Raw genomic sequence first — 25,429 nt, 5'->3', positions numbered from 1 at the left:
CTCGCCCGGGGCGCCGGGTTCCCGCCCCCGCACCGAGCCGCTGCGGGTCACACGCGGCGCGGGGCGGGGCCTGCGAGGACTGGGCCGGCGGGCTGGCGGGTCACCGACGGATCGGGGGTGGGGCCTGCGAGGAGGGGCGGGGCCTGAAGGTCACGTGCGGCGCGGGGGCGGGGCCGGCGGGGTGCTGCGCGCAGGCGCGCCGCAGGCGGACGGAGCCGAGCCTGCCGGGCCGTGCGGGCGCTGGGTCCCGGGGGCCGCCGCCGCCGCCGCCGCCGCCGCCGCGTCCGGTCCATTCCGTCACCAGCCGGGGCTCGGGCCCGGGCCCGGGCCCCCGGGGCATGGCCCTCCGGAGCGCTCAGGGCGACGCCTCCACCTCCAGCCGCTGGAGCGGCGGCTCCGAGAAGACAGGTACGGAAGCCGGCCGGGGCGCGCCGGAGCGGCCTGCCCGAGGGGCCCGCGACAGCTGTCGGGCGGCGGGGCCGGGCCGGGCGAGGCCGAGGGGGGCCGGGCTTCTGTCGGTGGGGGCGCGGGACGGCGAGCGGTCCTTCGGAGAGGGGTCCGTGGACGCGCCCGCGTCCCTGCGGGGAGGACGGGGCGGGGTCTCCCGGACCCCCGCCCGCGCCCGGCCCGAGGACGTGGCCCTCGGGAGCGTCCGCTCCGTCGCCGCCGCCGTCCGCCCCGGCCCCGCAGCCCCGGCTCGCCCCCGAGTTTGCAGGTCACTTGGCTACGTGAACGAACGGCGGGCGACCCGATGTTGTCCCTGCTTTTCCTGTGTCCCGCTCGCGCGAGAGGGCGGGCGGCGGGAGATGAGTTGGCCCCGCGCGTGGCGGTCGCCCCGAGGGGGTCCTGACGCGCTCCGGGCACCGCGCGGGTCGTGTTTCCTGGTTCTTTTTGTTTGTTTGTTTGTTTCCTCTCCATATCCCTGGGTGGAAGTGGAGCTTAAGTGCCCCCCTTGTTGACAAAGAGAGACCCTTTGGCATTGTCACCCTTTCCGGGTGATTGTGAGCTGTCTGCCCTCGTGGCATCATAGTGGCCCTGAAGGTGGGGGTCTTGTCACTTGCTGAGGCTTGACGTCCCCCCCCCCCCCGCCCCAATCCCCACTTTTCATCGTTTTTTTTTTCTTGCTTCTCTGGATGAATGGTGGATGAATGGGGGACCGATTAGCCATAAGTTTTAGGAGTGGGTTTTTTGGGGGGAGGAGGGGTTTGGGTTTGCCCTCTCATTAATCATATTGAAGAATTGATTGACAGAGTTCAGACGCTCCTTTGTAGAGTTCCTCATCAGCCCCGTTTGCTCTGAGATTGTTCCCCCCGGGTTGGGGGAAAGCGGTCTTTTTTTTTTTTTTTTTTTGGGTTTGTGTTTCAAGTAGCACTCTAGCACTGTCATCCCGTTGTTCATCAGTTTGCTCCAGCGGGCACCAGTAACATCTCCATTGTGAGACTTGGTGTTACTGTTTTTTGGCATATCTAATAAGCCAGGGGTATTTCAAGTAGTTAATGAGTTTCTCCTAATTTGAGTGCTGTTTGTTGAATCTAGCCAGGGCCATCCTGAACAGAGGCTACTTTGTTGTACTTTGTTTTTTAATAGGAACTTGCTGGGAATCAGGTAAAGTTTTCCTCTTTGGCTTGGCTAGTCCTCCATTATCAGATAATCTGCTGTTCAGATTCCCAGTGTCATCCTCAGGAAGGAGTGGGATCACGGCGGTAGGGGTGTCTGTGTAAGGGACATCAGTTTGTCTCTCACTCTTTACTGACCAGCTGCAACACTTGTATTTTGGTGTTTGGACTACACCCAGTGATGCTCAGAACTTAATCCTGGTGGGACTTGGGGGACCGCATGGGGTTCCAGGGCCTTGCAAGACAAACGTCTCCTTACTAGCGCCATCTCTCTGGTCCCTCTTGCATTGTTTCTGATTAAGGTAATCGCTGATTATTCTGAGCTTAACTTCTGTTTAAATATTGTGAAAACTTGGGGCTGGAGAGATAGCACAGTGGGTAGGGCGTTTGCCTTGCATTGCCCGTGGCCGACCTGGGTTCGATTCCCAGCATCCCATATGGTCCCCTGTGCAATGCCGGATGTGACCCAAAAGCAAAAAATAAATAAATAAAAATTGGAAAGCTTTCTTTGGGGGGAGGGGGCATACCCTCCTGGGCTCAGGGCTGACTCCTGACTCTGTACTCAGAGATCACTCTTTGCAGCACCCAGAGGACCATATGCGGGGGGAGGGCAGGGATCAAACCCAGGTTGGCGGCATGCAAAGCAAGTGTCCTACTCACTGTACTCTCACTCTAACCTCCCCTCCTATGCTTTTTTTGGGGTTGTCACACCCACTGATGCTCGGGGTTTACTTCTGGCTCTACACTCAAGAATTACTCTTGGCGGAACTCGGGGGCTGGGAGTAGGGGGAAACCATCTGGGATGTCGGAGAATGAACCCAGGTCAACCACATGCAAGTCAAATGCCCTGCCCGCTGTCCTATCACTTCTCCCTCTCTCCCCCAAAATGCTTTTTTGATATGCAAGTTAAGTCAGATACTCAGCATGGAATTTTTTCTTTATAAGATTGTGATTGGGGCTGAAGTGATGGTACAGTGGGTAGGGCACTTGCCTTGCATATGCCCAACCCAGGTTTGATCTCTGCCATCCCATATAGTCCCATGGTCCCCTAAACACTGCCAGGAATAATTCCTGAGTGCTGAGCCAGGAATAACCAGAGAGAGAGAGAGAGAGAGAGAGAGAGAGAATTGTGATTAGTGGGGCTAGAGAGATAGTACAGCAGTTGTAAGCTTCTTTCCATGCAGTGTTCAGCCCAGGTTTTGATCCATGGTACCCCATACGATCTCTCAAGCCCTCCAGAAGTGGTACAGAGCCAGGAATAAATCCTGAACAGCCAGGGGTCAAAAAAAAATTCTTTAAGTATGTAGGTTCTTTACTTGATTGATATACAGCCATAATGTTTATTGAACTGATGTGAAAAGAAGTTTTTAAGTGTTTTTTATGCTCATTTTTGGTCTTCATTCTTCCCTGGATTTTAAATTCCCCAAATCCAGGTGTTTGAGAGATACCTGTTGCTTTGAGGCAGAAATCTTCACCTGGATTTTCAGCCAGAGTTGGGAAAGCTTTGAGTCAGTGGGCTCAACCATCTTTGTTTTGTTTTGTTTTGTTTTGTTTTGTTCTTGGGTCACACCCAGCAGTACTCAGAACCTATTTCTGTCTGTGGGCTCAGGGATTATTCCTAGCAGACTGGGGGGACCATACGGGGTGCCTGGGATTGAACCTGAGTCAAGCATGTGTAAGGCAAGCACCCTATCTGCTGTTTTATCTTTCAGTCCCCTCAGCCATCTTTATCTGAAGGGTTTAGAGTAAGTACTTTTAGTGTCCTGTATTCTTCCTCCTAAGTATCCTTTCTTTCTTTCTTTTTTTTTTTTTTTTTGACTTTTTGGGTCACACTTGGCAATGTTCCTGGCTCTGCACTCAGGAATTACTCCTGGTGGTGCTTGGGGGACCATATGGGATGCCGGGGATTGAACCCAGGTCGGCCTTGTGCAAGGCAAACACCCTGCCTTGTACTATCGCTCCAGCCCTGAGTATCCTTTATTTCTCTCTCCTCTCTGCTAGGTATTGAACCCAGGTTCTGTACACACTTGCACTGCCACTGCACTACATCCCCACCCTTTATTGTACCTTTTTTTTTTTTTGCTTTTGAGGTCACACCCGGCGATGCACAGGGGTTACTTCCTGGCTCATACACTCAGGAATTACTCCTGGCAGTGCTCAGGGGACCATATAGAATGCTGGGAATCAAACCCGAGTTGGCCGCGTGCAGGGCAAATGCCCTACCACTGTACTATCGCTCTAGCCCCTATTGTACCTTATTAACATGATTATTTTCATGGAGAGGAGACCAGGAAGTCCCTATATTATTTCTTTTATCTTTGTTGAATGAATTACTTTTCAGGCACCAGCAGTTTATTTATAGCACTGTCCTATATTTTGTAGCCAGCTGTAGGATAGTTGTTTCATTCTGTGGTAGTTATGATATCCAAGACATCTTTGCTATGAAAGAATTTGGACAGTATCAGCTTTGAAACATATAGTAAGTCTCCCTCATAAGTGGACAGTGAAGAAATAAAAAAAATAGTTCAGGGGGGTTTGTTTGGGTTATTTTTGCAGGGGGGTGGGGAGCAGGGAAGGGGTTATTGGGCCACACCCAGTGGTGTTCAGGGGCTATTCCTGGCTTTGTACTCAAGGGATCATTCCTGGCAGTACTCAGGGGACCATATGCTGTGCTGGGAATGGAACCAAGGTCATCCGTCGTTCAGGCAAGCAGCCTACCCCTGTACTATCTCTCCAGCCCCAGTTCAGATATTTGGATGTCGTATGTGCTACTTTCATATGAACTTTGGTCGTGACCCTGCATGTAGCATTCTCAAGTCCACCTCCGCAATCCACTTAAAAGAATTTTCAATAAAATGCAGTAGGTATTAATTTTAATCTTTAAGTGTCCAAAGAATAGTTTTTTCCCTTTTCCAGGATGAAGAAGATAGATGTAAACTAGTTGTTTGGCTGACACTCTGCCAACTTCCTCCTCCCCCACCCCCCATTTTGTCATTTATTAGTTAACCTTGTTTCCTGCCTGAGAAGGTGAGGCAAAGGGAAAGAACAGAGGCTGAAAGCACTGAAACTTACCTGAGTTTTCTCCTCCCTTTTTATGACATGATGGACTCTCCTTTAGGTGCAGTGAAATTGTGGGCATGGTTGTCCCACCTCTCCCACTGACATTGAATGCCTAGAACAGGGGAGAGTTGAGTAAGGTGCTATTGGAGCCGAATGTACACCTCTACAATCTACATTTGGACCACCCCAGCGGGTGCTTTCTTGTTCGTTTTGGTTTGGAGGCCACACCTAGCAGTGCTCAGGGCTTACTCCTTACTGTCTGCACAGAATCTTTCCTGGCAGGACTAGGGTACCATATGGGTGCCAGGGATCGAACCTGGATCAGCCGTGTACAAGGCCCTATCTGCTGTACTCTCTCTTCAGTGCTCTCCCACAGTTATTTTTTAGAGGCCAAAGTGTCTGGGAATCTACTGGGAATCTACAGGGAAACTACAGGAAGCTTATTCTAACAGTGGGATGGGAAAGGTAATGCAGTTTACTAGATAGACCAGTTTTTTTTTTTTTTCAGAGAAACAGTAGCGAAATTACTTAATTTTGTTCTTATTTATTCAGTACCCACAAAGTGCCATGGAGAAGTTGATTGTAGATTTTGAAATGCAGGATTTAAAATAGGACCAGAACACAGTATTAAGAGAGGTATTAAAACTGTGCCATGTGTTAACAATGAGGTAAAGTTCTGGCGTTATTTGTCAATACCTAATGGTAAGCCAACTGATTGCAACAAGTTTTTCCCCCCAGCAGGACATAAGCAACACTTTCCTTTCCCCTAGATTGCTGAGTGGGTGACTTGGGCTGAGAAGCAGGACGGATATATATCTAAACAAACGGAGGAAATTTTTCTCTTCGCGAACTGACAAGGTTTCTGAATATCAGCTTATCTGAGGTGGTAGTGTTTACATACCATTATTAAGTGCTCTTGCATTGTGGAAAGTGCAAGGGCCCCCTGAGTTTGAAAACAGTTCAAATGGCGCTGGACAACTCAGGGGGCTGGCATGCCGGAGACTCGCTCCCTCGCTGCACTTTAGGGGAGACCCCCACCCCACGGGCGAGGAGTAGCCTCAAACATATAGATGTATGTATATGTATATCGCATAAATGTTTTTCTTTTTTCTTTTGTTTCGTTTTTTTGGGCGCACTTGTCAGCCACCACCATGCCGAGACCACTCTCCGCACACATGAAGGTACTGGCAGAGGGACAAAGCCACGCGGGTTCCGGGGCCGAGATCTCCAAGCCTACTCGGATTGGAGTTGAGCATCCTCCACCCAGATCCTCCAAATTCCAGTAGGCGGGGGTCACACCCACCACCTGGCCCCCTGGTGCCGTGTAATCCCATCAGCGGCCAAGACTCAGAGACTATAAAATCCAGCTCCCGGAACCGCGCGGCCGAGCAACATCTTATCAGGACATCTTTTTATGACATTTTATTATCTCATTCCTACTTTGGACAAACTTGCAGGCTATCGAATGTAGCCTGCCCACAGGGCAGAGTCTGGCAAACTCCCCGTGGCGTACCAAATATGCCAAATACCAGTGACAATGATGGGTCTCATTCTCCTAAAGAGCCTTGAATATAATCTCAGGGCGAGGATGAAGGAGACGTTATTGGGGCCTGCTCGAGGCAATCGACAAATAACAGGATGATAAATGAATGAATGAATGAACTTGTCAGTGCTTACTCCCAGCTCTTTGCTCAGGGATCACTGCCGAAGGGGCTTCAAGGGACCATATGGGCTGCCAGGGATCAAACCTGGTTTGGCTGCATGTAAGGCGAGCGCCCTGCCCACAGTACAGTTGCTACGGCCCCAGAGTTTTTCTTTGTTGGAAAGTAATTCAGTTCCTATTCATTTTTTTGTGCAAGCCTGTCCTGTTGTATAGAAAATCTTCTGTGTACCTAGATCTGCCTGTGAAAACAGTCTTCTAGAGAGTGGCCCTTTGGCCCAGAGTTAACACCGGCCCCACTGCACCTTCTCCTCAGTGCAAGATAAACCCCACACTCGATCACAGCGTAGATCCAGCCCGGGCTCTGTTTGCCACCTTTACTAGTGTGCTTTCAGCCTCCCAGGATATCTGTGTGTTTTCTGGACATAGATTTTCTCCTGGCCAGATCTTTGCACATACTCTTTGTTATCCCTGAAATCTTGCCCTTCCAGCACACTCTTCCACGTGCAGTTCCCTTGTTTGTTGATTTGTTTGTTTGTTTGGGGGAGGGGGCGGGGGGGGCACACTCATTGGTGCTCAAGGCTTACTCCTGGCTTTGTGTTCAAGAATTTCTCCTGGCAGTTTACTCCATGGCTTAGAGGCCAGCCACACACGCTAGGGGAAAAGGCAGCTCAGATAGAGAAGGGAGCGCCAAAGAAAGGGTGTTGGGAGGATCCTCCCAGGATGGGAGATGCATGCTGAAAGTAGACTATAGACTGAACATGATTGCCACTCAGTGCCTCTCTTGCAAACCACAGCACCCAAAAGAAGAAAGAGAACAAAAGGGAATGCCCTGCCACAGACGCAGGGTGGGATGGGGGGATAGAGGGGGTGGGAGGGATACTGGGATCAGTGGTGGTGGAGAATGGGCACTGGTGGAGGGATGGGTCATTGTATAACTGAAACCCAAGCACAAAAATTTGTAAGTTTACAACTGTACCTTATGGTGTTTCACTAATAAAAATTAAAAAGAGAGAGAGAGAGAGAGAATTCCTCCTCGCTCAGGGGCCTATATGTGGTGCCAGTGGTCTTAGATTGGCCTCTTACAAGGCAAGTGCTTTACCCAAGTATACTATCTCCCCAGCCCAGTATTCTGTGTTTGAAAATGACTGTGAGGGTAACAGAGAGATGTTAGTGGGCTAAGCACAGGCTTTGCATTCAGGAAGCCTCAGGTTTAATCTTAGCCCCATGGGACTGGAGCGATAGTACAGGAGGTAGGGCATTTGCCTTGCACACGGCCGACCCGGGTTCGATTCCCAGCATCCCATATGGTCCCTTGAGGCACTGCCAGGAGTAATTCCTGAGTGCAGAGCCAGGAGTAACCCCTGTGCTTCACTGGTTGTGACCCACCTCCCCAAAAAAAGCCTAACTAAATAAATAAAAATAATCTCAGCCCCACGTGGTCACCTGAGCACTGCTGGGAGTGATTAAAAAAAAAAGTGGAGGGGGGAAAGGAAAACGTAGTTTTATGATTTTGGTGTTTGTCATATTAGCAAGTCTCTGGAGACTTCTTCCAAACAAGATTATGTCTTAAAATTTTGTGTTGACTATACATTGCTGGAAGTCAAAGTCTGATGAGCTACATGTTGAGTAAGCACATAACTTCCCCTTGACCATCTCTCCGGCCTATTTGTTTTTCTTTTTTTTTCTTCCCTCTTTTTGAGTCACACCCAGCAATACTCGGAGGTTACTCCTTGCTCTGCAGCTCAGGAATTACTCCTGGCCGTGCTTGGGGGACCCTATGGGATGCCGGGGATTGAACGCAGGTCAGCCGCTTGCAAGGCAAACACCCCCCCCCCCCCCCCCCCCCGGCTATCGCTCCGGCCCCTATTTGTTTATTTCTTGTATGTTTTGTCTCCTTACTGGTTTGTACTTTATGTGTTAATTATTTATTAGTTAACTTTAGAAATACTCATCCAGAGGCTGGAGCAATAACGCAGCACAGGTAAGGGTCTTTGCCTTGCATGCGGCTGACCCAGATTTGATCCCTGGGACCCCGTATGGTCTCCCCAGGCACCGCCAGGAGTGGTCCAAAACCCCAAACAAAACCAAAAACCAAGAAATATGTGTCTGTACCTCAAACTAGTTGTAGACCGAGTTCTGAAAAGAAAGCAGACAGAACATGTCCCTTATGATGCTCATTCCCTCATTCCCCTTTGTTTTGCAGACTTCAGTGCCAAAAGGAAAAAGAAAGTAGCAGAGATTCAGCAGGCTCTGAACAGTGACCCCACGGATGTGGCTGCACTCAGACGCATGGCGATCAGTGAGGGGGGCCTCCTGACCAATGAGATCCGGCGCAAAGTGTGGCCCAAACTCCTCAATATCAGCACCAGTGACCCCCCGCCTACATCAGGTGAGGGCTGGCATGGACTGCGAGGGCAGCTTTTTGGGAGACCAACTGGTTTCAGAATCTTTTCTTTCTGTGCAATAAATAATTTTATTTATTGCCCAGGGAAAGTGGGGTACACTCTGGCTCTGTGCAGTTCTGTGCTGGAGACTACGTACGGTACTGGGAATTTGTTTATTTTTGGGGGACACAGCAGGCAGTGCTCAGGGGTTACTCCTGACTCTGCACTCAGGAATTACTCCTGGCAGTGTTCTGGGGACTATTTGGGATACTGAGGATTAGAGCTGGGTTGTCTGTGTGCAAGGCAAATGCCTTGCCTTGTACTATCACCCTGGCCCAGTACTTGAATCAGGTTCGCAGCATTGCATGCACTCTGTTCATTGAGTTGTCTCTCTGTCCTTCTGTGTTTTTCTAAAACCAAGAATAGAGGAATTAATCTAAGGCATTTTAAGTTATGGTTGAGCCTACCTTGAAAATAAGATCAGACTAGGGTTTTTTGGGGGGCTGGGACATACTTGGTGGTGCTCACGGCTTACTCCCTGCTCTGTGCTCAGCTGAAATTTCTCTCTCTGGCCCCAGTAAGTAGAATTTTATTCAAAATTGGAATTGCCTTGTGTTAGATAGGTAGCTTTCATTGTTGAGCCTGAGGAGTATATTAAAAATGCACATTCCAGGGACTGGAGAGATAGGATAGTGGGTAAGGAGCTTGCTTTGCACACAGCTGTCCTGGGTTTGATCACTGGCACTCCATATGGTTCTTCGACACCTTCAGGAGTGATCCCTGAGCACTGCTTGGTTTAGCTAAAAAAGACAAAAAGAAAAGAAAACAATGTATTTTCTGGGGACCAGGTATGAGACTCAACCGTAGAGCACAGACTTTGAATTTGTGAGACCCTGGGTTTTACCTCCAGTACCAGGGTCGACTGATAGGGAGTATATTCCATTTGCTTAGAAGTAGGTTGTGGAAATTTGTCTCTTAACAAGCACCCTAGGTAATTACGATGCAGATGGACTACATTTTGAGAAACATGAGGCTGCAGGGAGAGTTTATCCTTTAAAAATCCCTTTTTCTTGGGAAATTCTGAGATCCCTTTGAATTCCTAAGTTGCTTAATTTTGTGCCTAGCTTGCTAACTGATTTGTAAGGCCTGTGTAGTAGAAGGTCTTTCTCGGAGTACGGTACAAAATGAAAGACTTTTTCAAGTGCTGCAGAATAAGGAGTTTGCTTTGTCATTCATTCACTGAACAGACATTCCCTGCTTTCTCGGTATGCGTGGCACACGTCCAGGCACTGGGGACTTTTCCATTCATTTGGCAGATATTGACTGTGCTCTCTGTGCCAGGTGCTGGGCAGATGAAAACAGGACAGTGTCGCGGGGGAGACTGTTGGTGTTAAGTTGCTGCCTGTTGTTATCTTTGGCACCAGCAGCCTGGGAGCAGTCAGCTTTTTCGGGGGAGAAAGAGTTACCGTTCCCCCATTCTGAGTCGACTCTCTTGGATCCACCGTTTCCCACACCTCTGCAGGATGATGTGGGTGTAGAGCGTGGGTGCAGGGCAAGGACCCTGGTGGTGTGGTTTCTCCTCGAGGAGGAGGACATGTGCAGTTGTTACGTAACACTCCACTCGGCTCCAGGGAACGGCACACCTGCTGTATAGTGTAACAGAGAGAGTGGGTCTCCTTCGTGCTGTCTTGGCTCCACAGCTGAACACAGATGCCACCTTTGGTCTGTGGGGCCTTGTTTTAGCCTTTGGTTCAACCTCTCTTCCCTCATGTGAATTGGGCTTAGTACACCTCAGGCTCAGTCGGTCTCCCTGAACTATGCAGAGGTCGGGGTTCTTGTTGCTAGTTTCCACCTTTGGGACTTTTGCTTTTGTTTGTTTGTTTGTTTGTTTGGGCGCCATACCCAGCACTACTCAGGGGCCTTCCTCCTGGCTGACTAAGGGATCACTCAGGAATCACTTCTGACAGGACCTGGGGGAACCAAATGGGGTGCCGGGGAGGGAACCGGTGTTGGCCGCATGCCAGGCAAGCGTCCTGCCCACTGTATGAGCGCTCCGGCCCCTCCTCATGCAGGATCTTCTCTGAGCCTCACAGTAGCCTGGCAGGTACACAGGGAAGGGACTGTCTCCGTTTGACCAGTGTGGACCCTGAAATTCCAAGCAGCCCCTGAGAGATGCACAGGGGCCCCCGACTGGCTCGGTCAGTCCCCTCCCGTTCTTGCCTCTGTTCATCCGCACCCTCCTCTCCTGAGGAGGCAGCCGGTTTGGAACTCACTAGGTTCCGTTTTGTCTTGGGTCAGAGCTTCTTTCAGATAAATCCGGACTTTGTCTGCCAGGTCTTTGCTCCCAGCCAGCCCCTCGCTCACGTGTTCTCTTTCCCCCCACAGGGAAGGACTTACGACAGATGAGCAAGGACTACCAGCAAGTGCTTCTGGATGTCAGGCGGTCTTTGCGGCGCTTCCCTCCTGGTGAGACGCTCTCCTGGTCTTGTCACACGAGACTCCTCGGCCTCGTTACTCTCGCTTTCTTGTGGTTGCACATGCTAGAGTCAAGGCTCTTTGACCCCAGCACTCATTGAGGCCAAACAGGCAGGAGACCCTGTCTCCCGTTATGGAGTTGTCCTTTTTTTCTTTTCTTTCCCCCTTTGGTCTTTGGGTCACACCCGGCAGTGCTCAGGGGCTAACTCCTGGTGGTACTCAGGGAACCATATGGGTTCCTGGGAATTGAACCTCGATCAGCCACGTGCAAGGCCAACGCCTTATCTGCTGAGCTATGACTCTGTCTCCTGTGAGTTGTCCTTTGGTGGGCTCGGGTATACTCAGAGCCTGGACTAGAACCACTTTCCCATGACTGAGAGTTGATGAATGAGAGGAAAAGGGTTTCCAGCCCCCAATACCCTTCAGAGCCATAGAACGACCTTCACTGGAATTGCCGAAGCCATCGGTCTGGCTTCATTTATTATGTGTATTTAGAGGTCTGCTCCTGGCTCTGTTCAGGGGGGGTCTCTCCCAGCAGTTCTGGGGGACCCTGCAGTGCCAGGGCTAGACCCTGGGCCTACATGCAGCATGTGCTCAGCCTGACTTTCTGGCCTGCCAGTGTGGCTTTAAAGATTGATTGAGAAGTAGACATTGTCAAGCTCTTTAATTTCCTCATTTGGCGATAGATGTGTTGGATCCCGTGCTCTAGAGAGGAAGCTGTTCTCTGCATATTGAAAGAGTTTGTGTCTGTGTCTGCTGTGCTGGGGACTTCAGAGGAAGGACAGTGGGCAGGACACTTGGTGGGCACACCACTGACCTGGATTCCACCCAGGTACTCCTCTATGCTCCCCTAAGCACAGAACACCTGGAGTAAGCACCACCAGACACCGCCCAAAACACCCCCATAAAAATAATAATAAAATTAAGTGTGTTCTCACATTGCCTTACCACCCTCGGGGAAAAATTGGCATGACTATTGTCTTCATTTTCTTTTCCTTTGGCTGTGGCATTATGTTAGGCCACACAGGAACAAGAGTCTATGTAATCTGTAGCTCTCTCTTCTGAGACCAGGCTTGGGTTGGAATTGTTGAAGGGCCCTCTAACCTGCTCCGCGCCGTTTCCTGGAAAGGCCCTCTTGATGCCAGTAGCCTGCCACCTTGATTTGATAAAAGCAGTTCCTGGTTCTGGCTCCTTTTTTTTTCCCTTCGACTTGGACGAGACTTCACAGGACAAATTTTATCCCATTTTGTTTCTTACATTGTCTCATTGTCTGTTTTCCCTTAGAACCCTTTTTTTCTCTTCTATTTTTATGACATCCATCTGTTTCGTATAGTCTTTCTGTGAGCTTGACTTTTCTCGTGGTTTCATACTTTGCATTCGAGTTCTTCTCAGCTTATCTGACCCCTTTTATACAAAGAATTTAGTTTGTTTTCACATTACCTTACGTGCCACAGTACTTCGATTATTCCATTTTTCTCTTGTCTCCTCACCCTCCAGCCTCCCCAACACCCCCTGCTCCCCTTTTAAAACTGCATTTTTGGAAAAGGGAAAGGAACTAAGGACAAGAAATTAACCTTTTTTTTTTTTGAGGGATTGGCACCCCCATTTTATTTTATTTTATTTCTTTTTCTTTTTTCTTTTTTTTTTTTAATGTAGGAGTACTGTTATTTATTCAGCCACTGATTAGGCTGATTGAATTGGGCATGAACACCACCTTTTTTTTTTCATAATTTTATTTATTGAATCACCATGAGAGCAGTTACAAAGCTTTCAGGTTAAGTCTCAGTCATACAATGAAACACTCGTATCTTCACCAGTGCCCATTCTCCACCACCAAAAACCCCAGTATACCCCTATCCCACACCCTCTCCCTACCTGTGGGCAGATGATTTCCACATTACTCTCCCTCTACTTTGATTACATTCAATATTTTGACACCAGACCCACCATTATTATTTGGGACTTTACCCCAACACTCAGCTCTGCCGAAAAGGCAGCAGTAGGCAATTTGTTTTCTATTGCTGGTTATGAATAACATAGGATGTCGCGCAGCAGTAGTAGTGACCACGCAGTTTTGAAATAATGAAATTTTAACAAATAAATCTGGAGGGATTTCTTCCAAAAGCCATTGGGGTTCGAGATTTGTTTCTGAGTCTCTGGGATCATGGCCGTTAAGCAGTTCGATCAGGAACCAGAGAGGCCATGCCTGCAATTATATAGCTGAGCCGGAGGTGGTTTGTGGGTGTGTCTCCCACATACCTAACTCTGGCCGTTTACTTTCTTGGCAAACTTTCCCCCAAGCTTTTGGGGTCTGGCCAAAGGCACAGCAGCAATTTTGGGGTATCTGGAAGTCTGAAGGCGCCACCAGGCTGCTGATGCACTCGCCTCACAGGTACAGATTGACCTGCTGGCGGCACCATACTCCCGTTGTTCTCTTTTTAAACCCTTTGTGGATTTAGAGTGGGCTCTTACATTAGCCAGTTGCTTTCACAATATCTGTTTTTAACCCCAAAAGAAAAAGGTATAGAAAAGTAGTGCTCTGTGCTGTTCTTCTAAGAGGTTCATAATGTCAGGGTTTGGCATTTTTCATACTAAAAGCCAGAATTCAGGTACCCCTCTGCTCATTCCCAGAACCAGCTGGTGCTCCAAAAGAGCTCTCAAGACAGGTTCTCTGAGTCCAGCCCCATCTTTGGGTCAGGAAGATCAGTGTTTAGTATGGAGGGGAGCACTTGACTCCTACTTCTTATTTTTATATAATTGTATACGCATTGAAACATAGACTAAAGAATTCCCTAGATAGCTTTTATGTAAATTTCTCTCTCTTACTTGGCAGAGGGGCTGGGTTCAGGCCACACCCTGCATGCTCAGGACTTTGTCCTGGTTCTGTGCTCCGGGGTCATTCCTGGAGAGTCATGGGGATACATATGGAGTGTTGGGGATCCACCTAGCATCAGCTGAATGCAAGGCAAGTGCTCTGCCCACTGTACTATCTGTCTGGCCACTGCCCACATTTCTTTATGAACATGTCACCATATTTTTAAAAATTTCTTTAAATTTTTTTTATTCTCTGACTACATGAAAACTTTTCCTGAATTACTTAAGAATACATGTTTCCTATTACCCCTAAATATTTCAGGATTTCTTAAAAACAGGGCTCTTGCATAATCACAGCTACACCTACCAAATCAGTTACAACATTGAACAATACTATTACCTAACCTGATTTCATTTATATTTCATCATTTATTCTAGTAATGTCTTTATAGGAAAAGGAAATGAAAATTGATGTATTTCCTGCTAAACTGTATCTCACTAGCCTGTTTGTCTTGGGGAGACACCTGGTGGTGCTCGGGGCTCACTCCTGAGCTCTGTGTTAAGGGGTCACTCCCAGTGGGGCTCAGGGCAGATGGCTTCTGGTTACTCCTGGTTCATGCATTCAGGAATTACTCCTGGCCGTGCTTGGGGGACCATATGGGATGTTGGGAATTGAACCCAGGTCGCCCTTGTGCAAGGCAAATGCCCTACGCACTGTGCTATCACTCCAGCCCCCCATTACCCTTTCTAAACCTGAAATCATTCCTGCATCTTTGTGCCTGTTAGTACACAGTTATACTCGATCCGGGTCTGTCTAGTACCTTTTTGTTGTTTAGTTCGGATTCCCTTGGGTCCCCTTGGTAGCAGTTCCAGAGCGGTGGTGCCAGTGTTTGCCGTGCATCTCACTGGACACAGCTGCCCAGTGAGCCCTGTACTTGCAGGGTTGTGAGCTGCAGTGAGTCGATGAAGAGAATGTCATCTGGACTCCTCCATCCCCACCCTGCCTTGTCAGATGCCGGTCTGCAGCTCTGCCTGCTGTTCCCTGGTGGGATCAATGGCGTGTGTAGCCTTGATAGGAATTTCCAGTAGCATCTCACTCCCTCTGAGAAGACTCTCTCCTGGGAAAATCTGGTGCTGCCCTCCTGGCCTCTGTGTCTGTAGACTGCGTGACGCGTTCCGTGCCTCTGCCCACGCCTCTCCCTAGGTATGCCGGAAGAGCAGAGAGAAGGGCTGCAGGAGGAGCTCATCGACATCATCCTCCTCGTCTTGGAGCGCAACCCGCAGCTGCATTACTACCAGGGCTACCATGACATCGTGGTCACGTTTCTGCTGGTGGTAGGAGATGATCTGGCGACATCCCTGGTAGAAAAATTGTCTACCCATCACCTCAGGTACCAGTGCGGGGGCGTCCAGGACAGGGGTGTCACTCCATTGTATTGTCAGTTTGTCTAATGCTTTGGGCCCTGCTTTGCCCTTACCCCGGATCTAATTGCGTGGTCTGATCAGGGCTCACTGAGTTTTCTCCCTCTAGGGATTTCATGGATCCAACAATGGACAACACCAAGCACATATTAAACTATCTGATGCCCATCATAGACCAGGTGAATCCAGAGCTCCATGACTTCATGCAGAGGTATGTATGTGCCTGCACTCACGTGTACATACGCACACATCTCCTGCAGTTTTCTTCTGGTCTGTATCTTTCCTCATAGTCTCATCCCCATCTTAGGTTCATTGGTATTAATTTCTAGCTTAATTTTTTTTTTTTTTTTTTTTTTTTTTTGCTTTTTGGGTTACACCCGGCGATGCACAGGAGTTACTCCTGATGGTGTTCAGGGGACCATATGGGATGCTGGAAATTGAACCCAGGTCGGCCGCCTGCAAGGCAAATGCCCTACCTGCTGTGCTATCTCTCCAGCCCCTTCTAGCTTAATTCTTTTGAGGCTTTTTTAAAATGCTCTTACTACACCGGAGAGATAGTTCAGTGGGTAGGACACTTGCCTTGCACATAGCACGGATCAGATTCCCTGGCATCCCATAAGGTCCCCCAAGCATGTCCAGGAGTAACTCCTGAGTGCAGAGCCAGGAGTAACCCCTGAGCACCTCCAGGTATGACTCCAAAACAACAACAACAACAACAAAATGCTCTTTGTCCTTTCCACACACCAGCAATCTGGATGCTTCATCTATACACAGCTCTAGAGCTCTTGTCCAATGCCTTGCTCTTGTGGGGAAATGAGAAATGTCATAGCCCATGTCCTAGAGGAGTTCACCTCTAGTGGGAAGAAACCGATAAGAAAAATATGCCAAGGTAGGCTTTGAGGAAAATATGCCAAGAGCAAGGCATTGAGTCTTGAAAGACCAAGAACACAGATCTCAGACTTACTCAACCTACTTTCTCCTTTTCAGAAACATAAAAGCACTCAGCTTCCTCCTGAAAATAAAGTGCCTCCCAATTACACCTGAGATGACAGTGTCCCCCACCCACCCACAGTGTTTCAGGGTCCCTCCCCTCCCCCAGTAGAGGTTCCCACTTTGGGAAACCCCGGATGCTAGAGGCAAGGAAGACAAAGTCAGCGATTTTAGTCACCAAATGGAAAGGAGAAGTAATATTTTGTGAAATTGCTCATGGATTTTTTCCTCTCTCTTCCATTCAGTTGAAAATATGTCTTTTGCCAATGCCTTGTTATATTTTAAAAAATGGCTGTGTCTAAAGATGTTTCTAATAACCTAACACAGATGTATTTTCAAACCCCTGAGGATATGTGTGTACGCCCCCAAAAGATCCTAGAAAACTGGTATGGGTGGGCAGGTGTGTGTGTGTGTGTGTGTGTGTGTGTGTGTGTGTGTAGGGGGGTTGTGGAGCTACACCCAATGGTGTTCAGGGCTTACTCCTGACTGACTGAACTCAGGGATTGCTCCTGGCGGACCCCTGGTGGTGCTAGGGATTGGTCAGACAAATGCAGGGCAAGCATTTGCCCTGGACGATCTCTTGGGCCTCCAGGATCCTGTTTCTCCTTGTTCCTGTTATGGACATTGTTTTGCCGCTAGAATACTCAGTGAGAGAGGCCCCCAGAATTCTCCTTGTGTATTAGGATCTCGTGGGGTTTGGGGTTTTTTTTTTTTTTTTTTGGCTTTTTGGGTCACACACGGCGATGCACAGGGGATACTCCTGGCTTTGCACTCAGGAATCACTCCTGGCGGTGCTCAGGGGACCATATGGGATGCTGGGAATCGAACCCGGGTTGGCCGCGTGCAAGGCAAATGCCCTACCTGTTGTGCTCTCACTCCAGCTCCGAGGATCTCATGTTTTATGCAGAGAAAGCACTGAGTTCCTCGGGGGCTGACTTTCCAGAGAGGATGTTTCCCAAATACTTCCTCTGCACATTGGAAAGATGTAAGTCCTGGCTGACGAGGTGGGGACCCTAACATCTGTCTTTCCTTGCTCCTAGTGCTGAAGTGGGGACCATCTTTGCCCTCAGCTGGCTCATCACCTGGTTTGGACACGTCCTGTCTGACTTCAGGCACATCGTGCGGTTATACGACTTCTTCCTGGCCTGCCACCCTCTGATGCCCATTTATTTTGCAGCTGTGGTAGGTTCAGGCCCTGAGCCAGCAGATAGACTCACCCTTCCCCATCCTAGCCTGATCCTATCCCCTGCCCCTGGGGTTACACAGAGGCGTGAAAGACAGCAAGCGCTTTCATGCCTGAACATGATTCAGTGTGTCATTGGTGGGTCAGAGGTGGAGGGGAAATGCTCTGTGTAAAGAATGCTTTGGCATTCTGAAAATGCCAGTCAGCCAGAGTTAAGCAGACGTATTTATCAATTTGATTATTTTGAGCATTTTTAAAAAATGTTCTTGTAAATTATCAGTGTTCCTATTGATAGCTGCTGGCACACTTAGGCAAACTGCAGAACACCAGATCTTAAAAAGAACGGGTGTGGTGTTGGGGTAGAAAGTGGGGGTGGCTTGTGGTTGGTTGGGATGGGAGAGCTGAAGGTATAAGAAGGGTCTGGATCATCAGAGGGGTTGTAGAGCGGGGGCTGTGGGGCCAGACTGTTCTGGCTGTTCGGGACTGGTCCATCAGTACTGGAGCTCCAACGAGCTCCTGGTAATCCCTCTCCTCTCCTTCCTCCTGAAAGATTCTCCCTCCTTTAAGGATCAGCTTTAAATATTGCCGGAGGGAACTTTGCCTCTAGTAGAAAGGGCCAGGTCAGTTGGAGAAGCCCTGAGATATGGACGTTCGGGCTTGCTAGGTGGATACAAGAGCTTGTGGAACGTTGGGGGTGAGCCCTGCCTGGTACCAGCCCAAATTCCTCTCTGAGTAGGATGCGATGCAAATGGCGAAGGCCCTGTGTGTTCTGGTCTCTGATGTCAGGCCTTGCTCCCCGTAGATCGTGTTGTATCGAGAACAGGAAGTCCTGGATTGTGACTGCGACATGGCCTCAGTCCACCACCTGTTGTCCCAGATCCCTCAGGACCTGCCCTATGAGACGCTGATCAGTAGAGCAGGAGACCTCTTTGTTCAGTTTCCCCCATCCGAACTCGCCCGGGAGGCGGCTGCCCAGCAGCAAGCAGAGCAGTGAGTGAGGGCAAGGTGTTGGTTGAGCAGGGGGTGCCCAGAGGCGGGCAGTAGTGATGCGAGACTGCGTGTGGCGGGGCTAGGGCTGAGGGATGTCGCCTGACTTCTGAACCCCCACTCTTCACTCCCGCCTCCAGGGATTGTTCTCAAAGACGCGTCCTTCCCGAGTAAATGGGTGGCTCCACCCTCAGCCCGTTCACTGTCGCTCTCCTTCCCTTCCCTTCCCTTCCCTTCTCCGTGCAGACCATCTCCTTTCCTCTGTCTCCTTCCCCTCTGCAGAACGGCAGCCTCTACCTTCAAAGACTTTGAGCTGGCCTCCGCCCAGCAGAAGCCCGACATGGTGCTGCGGCAGCGGTTCCGGGCAGCTCTGCGGCCTGAGGACCGAACAAAAGATGTCCTGACCAAGCCCCGGACCAGCCGCTTTGTGAAACTGGCAGTGATGGGACTGACGGTGGCACTGGGAGCGGCCGCTCTGGCCGTGGTGAAGAGTGCCCTGGAGTGGGCTCCCAAGTTTCAGCTGCAGCTGTTCCCCTAGGGCCGAGGCGGGCGTTGCCTCTCACCTACCACGGCGAGGTCTCGCGCTTCCATCTGGGGCAGGGAGGGTCGGGGCTCCTTTATTAAAAGGGTCTCTGGCAAGGGTCTTCTCTTCCTGCCCCATTTCCCTGGTGGCCCACGGTTTCCCTGCCACGTGGCAGCTGGGTGTGGCACTCTCCTCCGCACCGTGAGCTGCTGAGTGGGCTCCGGGCTGTCTCCTTGTGTGTTGGGGTCAGCTGTGTTTGATAACCCTCTGCGCCTGGCAGCTGGGGGCCCACTCGGCTGCCCAGTGGTGAGGAAGCCGGACCGCTGAGCTCGCTCCTCACGGCTCCTCCTGTTCTGTCTGCATCAGCCAGACAAGGGGGACAGGAGCTTTGCCAAAGAAGTGGGACCTGGGAACAGAACCAAGGGGCAGGAGTGCTCACCCAGAGCCAGGTGAACCCCTCAGGAGCTGCTCCTTTGCTGATCGGAATTGAAGGGACATGTGAACTAGGTGAACCTGTTTTCCACTTAGAACTCACTTGGGCATTTCCAGCCATCTGGGAAGGAATGTTCATTTCAGGGCACAGACCTAGCGTGGTTTTGCTTGGTGTTCCCCTCCTCCTTTTCTTTTCCTTTTCACCTCTGTATTCTTATCCACAGCCACATGACATAGCTTATGAAAGGTACCTTTATTACTGTTTTTCAGACTAACATACATCTAAGATGTAAGTACCTTCATTTTTAAGAGTTCCTGTAGAACTCAGAAGCATGAGGTACTGACTCTGAGGTTTTGGGGTTTTTGGTTTTGTTGTTTTGTTTTGGGGCCACATCGGGTGATGCTCTGGGGTTACTCCTGGCTCTGCACTCAGGAATTAATCCTGGCAGTGCTCAGGGGACCATATGGGATGCCTGAAATTGAACTGAGGTTGGCTACATGCAAAGCAAGCTACCTACCCACTGTACTCTTGCTCCGGCCCCTGGTTGTTTTATCTGTTTTGGGGTCACCCACCCAGTAATGCTCAAGGGTTACCCCTGGCTCTGCACCCAGGAATTACTCCTGGTAGTGCTCAGAGCAGACCATATGGGATGCCAGGGATCGAACCCAGATCTGCCACATGGAAGCTTGTGATACTGCTCTGGGCCCACTCTGAGGTTTTCTTTCTTTTGACATTTTACTTAGCCAGTGTTGCTTTTTGTAAAACATCCCTACCGTTTCCAAAGTGCCCACAACTTGTTCAGTTTCCCTCCCTTCCTTCATTTTTTCCATTTCCTCAGATCATCCCTTCTGCTCCTGCACGGATGCCCACTCACTGCCTTGGCTGCTTTTTTTTTTGGGGGGGAGGGGGTTGATTTCTCTCCTTAAAGCTGGTCTCTCCTTCCTGGTTGGAAATGTTGTTGGGGACCCGTCCGCACCCAGAAAGGACACCCCACTGCCCGAAGAACTGCCGCGGGCTCCCCAGGACTTAGGGAACAAGACAGATCATTCATTCCTTCCAGGACACCTGCTCCTGTAAGCCAAGCCAGGTTTGTTTCATTGTTTCAGATGAACTCTGGCTTGGGGTTAAAAAAAAAAAAGTGCCTTCCGCTGCTTTAAAGAATTGCGCCTACGGCAGAAGCAGCTGTATTCTTTTTCCCTGGTCTTTCCTGGGCACTGTTCTCTCTTGGCAGATCCTTTCTTCCGGGGAAGCTGCCAGAAGCACTCCGCCCACCACCCCCAGACCTCAGGCCTCCCACATGACCGCAGCGCAGAGCCGGGTCATCGCACTGGTGGCCGACCGGCCAGCGCAGAGCGGTCGGGCAGGCTGTCGCCACGGAAGTCCATGAAGCACTTTAGAACCTGGCGCTCTCAGAGTGACGGGTACTCTCCCGAGGGTGAGTGTGAGGTCACGGGCGGATGACTCGAGCGTGGTGGGCCAGCAGGACAGATTCTCCAGAGCTGCTGCTGCTGCCGCCGTCTACACTCGTGCCACGTGTTTGTCCTCCTGTCTGTCATCTCTGCAAATGGACACAGCCACACCCCTCCGGCCTCCGGCCAGGGACCCAGGCATCTGGGCATACTGAAGGAAGGGCTGGAGGGAGAGGAGAGGAGGTGCGTGTGTGTGTGTGTTCAGGGGCCGGAGGCCACAGCCTCCGATCCCAGGCAGCAAGTGGCGTTTGCTTCCGGTGTGGCCAAAGGAGAAAGTTCGTTTGTTTTACAGCTTTGCTGACATCAGGATTCTTCCCTGCCGAAGAGAAGAGAGCATTATCTTTTTACCTTCCGCTGGTTTACTATTCTGTAAAGAATATGTGTAAATATTTTGTACAGAGCCCTCTATGAAATAAACAGCCATATGTGGTTACTAAGCCTCGTGTCCTTGTCCCCCGCTTGTTGGGAAATGAACCCTGCTCGGCATCTGCCCTGCCCTGCTCCGGCCTGTCTTCGCCTCGCCCCAGGAAGTGTGACTGCAGCGGCTGCCTCTGCTCACAGGTAGGTAGCAGAGGGGTGTTGCCACTAGTCTGGGGGATACCTGACCAGTTCTCCATGTCTCATGCGTCGTTCTGGACATGCCTGTAGCTGTAAAGGCTGACCCTGGGCCTGGGACCCCATTAGGTCCCAGCGTGTCATCTCTCTCCACAGGGAAACTGTGGGGAGCCGTTGACTCAGCGCTCACCAACAGGCCACACTCCCGGCTGCATTCTGTGGGAACCCGGCGTGGGCCCGGGTGCCTCTGGCCTCTGCCTCGGATGCGTCCGGCCCCAGGAGGAAACCCTGTTGTGTGTGTGTGTGGGGGGGGGGGGTCACTTCTGGGCCCAAGGACAGATTCGCAGAGATTGCTGGCAGAGCTCTACTAACCCCTCTAGAAGGCCGCATTCCATTTGTGGTGTTGGTTAAGAATAGTTTGGTGCTTGAAACTGTGAAGGAAGGGTGTGCGTGATACGTTGACTTTGTCTTGTGGTTAGGGGTCTGGTCTGGGGACCACACCCAACAAAACACATGGCTTACTCCTGCCCGTGCACGCAGGGATTACTCTTGTGGGCTTGGAGACCATATGTAGTGCCTGGGAAAGGACTCCTGATTTGCTGCGTGCAATGCAAGCGCCCTACATCCTGGACTATCTCCCTGCCCTCCGTTTGTCTCCAGTCCCTAACTATGGAATTCCTGTCTTTGTTCTTGGGCCCCACCTTGTAGAGCTTAGAGGCTACTCCCAGCTCTGTACTGGGAGTTGTTCCTGGCATTGTTGGGGGGCCGTGTTTGATCAGACCCCACCTCCATATGGAAAGCCTGTGCTCAGCCGTTTGAGCTGTGTCCCTGGTCCTCATGGGGCTTTATTTTTTTTTTTAATCACTGACTTACAAGCCTCATAATACAGTTGTTATGGGCTTTCAATGTTCCCACAACTGTGTCACCACAAGACTGACCTCTTCCTGTCTCCCCAACCATCCCCCAAGCCTGTCCCCCCGTAGCAGGCCCCCAGTAATTTCTTTTATATTGTTACCACCACATGGCTAATGGAACTAACAGAAGAAATACTTCAGTAAAAAAAGATTTATGAAAATTGTTGTATCTCACCATGGGAAAAATAAGTTTTCATCTGAGGGTTTGCTAAGCTGCTATTGCTAGTTGAGCCTTGTGTGGATATTTTTGTTCATTGAGCCTAGCTGGCTTCATTACAGTCCCATCCAATCTGGCGTGTCCCTACTGGGATGTTAGTATTAGCTTGGAGATGTTGCTCCAGAAAATCCAGACTATTTAACTGGGCCTTGAGCTTGTATGGTGGCGGTGATGGAATGTGGGTGTGGCTACCAGGGCTTCTGGAAGAGCAGGGAATAAGGTGGTCTGAGGGATAATCCAGCCACTACTGCAAGAAAACCCCAAGTTTTCACTCCAAAAAAAAACCCGTGTACCTGAAATTTTCAGTAGTTTGGCATCTCTGCAGAGCTCAGTCTGCCCATGGGGATAGTGGCGGCTGGTGCAGTGTGAATGTGGCTGCCAGGGCTTCATTAGGGCGGGGACTTAGACTGCCCCCCACCCAGGTAACCCCCGAGATTTCAGCCAGGACTGGTGAATCCTGAAATATTTTCAGCTAGTCAATTTCTTTCAAAATGTAATCATGAGGGGCTGGAGCAATAGCACAACAGGTAGGGGCATTTTGCCTTGCACACGGCCGATCCAGGTTCGATTCCCAGCATCCAATATTGTCCCGAGCACCTCCAGGAGTAATTCCTGAGTGCAGAACCAGGAGTAACCCCTGTGCATCGCCAGGTGTGATCCATAGTGCAAAAAATAAAAATAAAAAAATTATGCATCTTTGAAGCTGGGCTTACCTGGAGGCGGTGGAATGTGTTGTTTCTGTTTGTTGCATTTAGCTTCTGTATTACTTTCCAGTGTGCACCTACTGGAGTGTCGTTATTGTGGCATTTGGAGGTGTTGCACAGCTCATATGCAACTGCATGGTCCAGAACTTTCGGATCTCTACTAACTGGGCCATGATTGAGAAGGTGGTGGCTGTGGGAAGTGGGCGAGGCTGCCAGGACTTACCGAAGTATTGGGGGGTTGGGGAGGAGTACCCGTCCACACTGAGAAGACACCAGAGTTCTGTGTGAAAAACTGTGTACCTGTACCTAGAATTTTTTGTTCTGTGTCTCTGCTGAGATTATTCGTGACAAACAGAATTGGGCCTTTGGTGTAGCAGCAGCTGTGGGTAGTGGGTGCAGCTGTTGGGGCTTTAACGGGATACTCGATCCGCCTCGAACCACCCCCCCTCCCAAGGGCACCTCGGAGTTTGCAGCCAGGAAACCAGTATCTGTTAATTGGAGCCACTTGGTTCCATCTCAGAGATTTAGTTGTGGATCTAGAGAGCAGGGCCAGTGAATGCTCCTGCGGCATTTTGTAACAGGAGTGTCCCACTCCGGAAAGACCAAGTGATCAAAGGGGTGAACTTCAAAGTTACACGCTGATCTCAAGCAAGGGGCAGAGAGGCTGGAGATTGAGCTCTCTGGATCCTCAGAAGATCCCAGGTTTTCTGGCCTCTGAAATAGAGGTGCTGGGAGAGCTTCCCCTTCTCTGTCACTTCCACTTGACTCTGCGTCGGGGCCTCTGTAAGACATGACTAAACCTAGTCTCTTCCTGAGTTCTGTGAACCCTCCCTCAAATGACTGAACCAAAGGGGCATTCTTAGCTCTGACTTGACAGGATGGGTAAATGTCCCACTGGGGCTGTGACATGGAGATGCAGCATTCTGGACGGACAACACTTAGGGGGTTTGTTGTTAATTCTAGGCAGCCTGGATTTGTCCCGTCTGGTGTGGGAGAATCGGGGAGGTGCTGGCAGGACTTAAGCTGAGCTGAGCATTGGCAGAATTCCCACCAATCATAAGGAGGTCTCCCAGATAGCAGAGCCTAGAACACTGGTGTCGGGCAGGGCAGCTGGGCAGGCAAAGAGGGCGTGTCCGTAGAAGGGAACTTGGGCCTCAGCCATGAGGTCGGGCCACAACAAGACGGACATCCCAGCCCATGCTTTATTCACTTTTTTCCCAATGCTCAGGGCTTACTCCTGGAAGGGCTTGGTGTATGCGGTGCCAGGGATCAAACTGGGGTCTGCCATGTGCAAGGCAAGCCCCTTAGCCCCTGTGCTGTCTGTCTCTCCAGCCTCCATGCCTTATTCTCGAGCACAGATTGCGAATCATCAGACATTACAGGACTGATCTGTGCCGTCTTGCCTGTGATGACCTTCTGCTCCTCAACGGAGAGGCCCATAGAGAGGCAAGCAGGAAGTGAATAGCCAGGGTCCGAGCCTGCAGGCCCTGACTCTCAGAACAGTGCCCGCTCCCCACGTGGGGGGGGGGGTAGCCACTGTTGACCCAAACAGCTTGCTCCTCAAGCTGGGCCCAGGGGCAGTTTGATGCCTGGATTTCAAGCTCAGTCACACCCCCAGAAAGAAGCAGCTGGGTTTGGAGTGCACATAGAACGACGTCTGCCTTGCACGCAGTCAGGCAAGCAAAGGGTGGGTTCCGATCTGGTCGCACGTGCTGAGCATCCTCTTTGCAGCTGCCATCTCTTTGTGAATCCCCCCACTCAACAACCCCCTCCCCTACACACAATGCTGGGGGGGTCCTACCCCAACCCTCCCACGTTCTCAGAGAGACCACACTCATCCCTTCCTCAGAAACCGTTTAGTTGCTTTATAACAGAGGCAGACCTGAAAATCGCCAGGTCTCCCTCCTGGCTCTGAACAGAATTAGCAGCGATTCTAAGAGGCCAGGGCTCCTACCAATGGCAAAGGCAGAGAAGTTCCCCACCAAAGCTGAGTCTCGGCGGGGGGTTGAGGGGTTGGGCA

The 25,429-nt window shown here is 50.5% G+C and overlaps 2 protein-coding genes across 2 annotated transcripts in view; one reads left to right on the top strand and one right to left on the bottom strand.

The window, feature by feature from the left end:
* SOX12 (SRY-box transcription factor 12) overlaps positions 1–25,429 on the bottom strand; it is a 280,268-nt gene that overhangs the window by 171,229 nt on the left and 83,610 nt on the right. The gene's annotated exons all lie outside the window — the stretch shown is intronic.
* TBC1D20 (TBC1 domain family member 20) lies at positions 192–19,277 on the top strand. Its single transcript, XM_056107871.1, has 8 exons — positions 192–408; positions 8,543–8,728; positions 11,109–11,189; positions 15,217–15,403; positions 15,544–15,645; positions 17,465–17,606; positions 18,410–18,597; positions 18,877–19,277. Exons 1-8 carry the CDS (start codon positions 339–341, stop codon positions 19,130–19,132), a joined length of 1,212 nt encoding a protein of 403 aa, XP_055963846.1. The 5' UTR covers positions 192–338; the 3' UTR covers positions 19,133–19,277.

Source organism: Sorex fumeus, unplaced genomic scaffold (assembly GCF_029834395.1).
Source record: "Sorex fumeus unplaced genomic scaffold, SorFum_2.1 ptg000178l, whole genome shotgun sequence".
In the NCBI taxonomy this organism is placed as follows: Eukaryota; Metazoa; Chordata; class Mammalia; order Eulipotyphla; family Soricidae; genus Sorex; species Sorex fumeus.
Note: the sequence above shows the minus strand (reverse complement) of the source record. Positions and strands in the feature narration are given on the sequence as shown.

Excerpts from the sequence above, each read along its gene's own strand:
- TBC1D20 (XM_056107871.1), top strand. The coding sequence starts at position 339 with ATGGCCCTCCGGAGCGCTCAGGGCGACGCCTCCACCTCCAGCCGCTGG. Across the intron at positions 11,190-15,216 it reads TTTGCGGCGCTTCCCTCCTG|GTATGCCGGAAGAGCAGAGA; the intron begins GTGAGACGCTCT and ends GCCTCTCCCTAG. Across the intron at positions 18,598-18,876 it reads GCCCAGCAGCAAGCAGAGCA|AACGGCAGCCTCTACCTTCA; the intron begins GTGAGTGAGGGC and ends TCCCCTCTGCAG.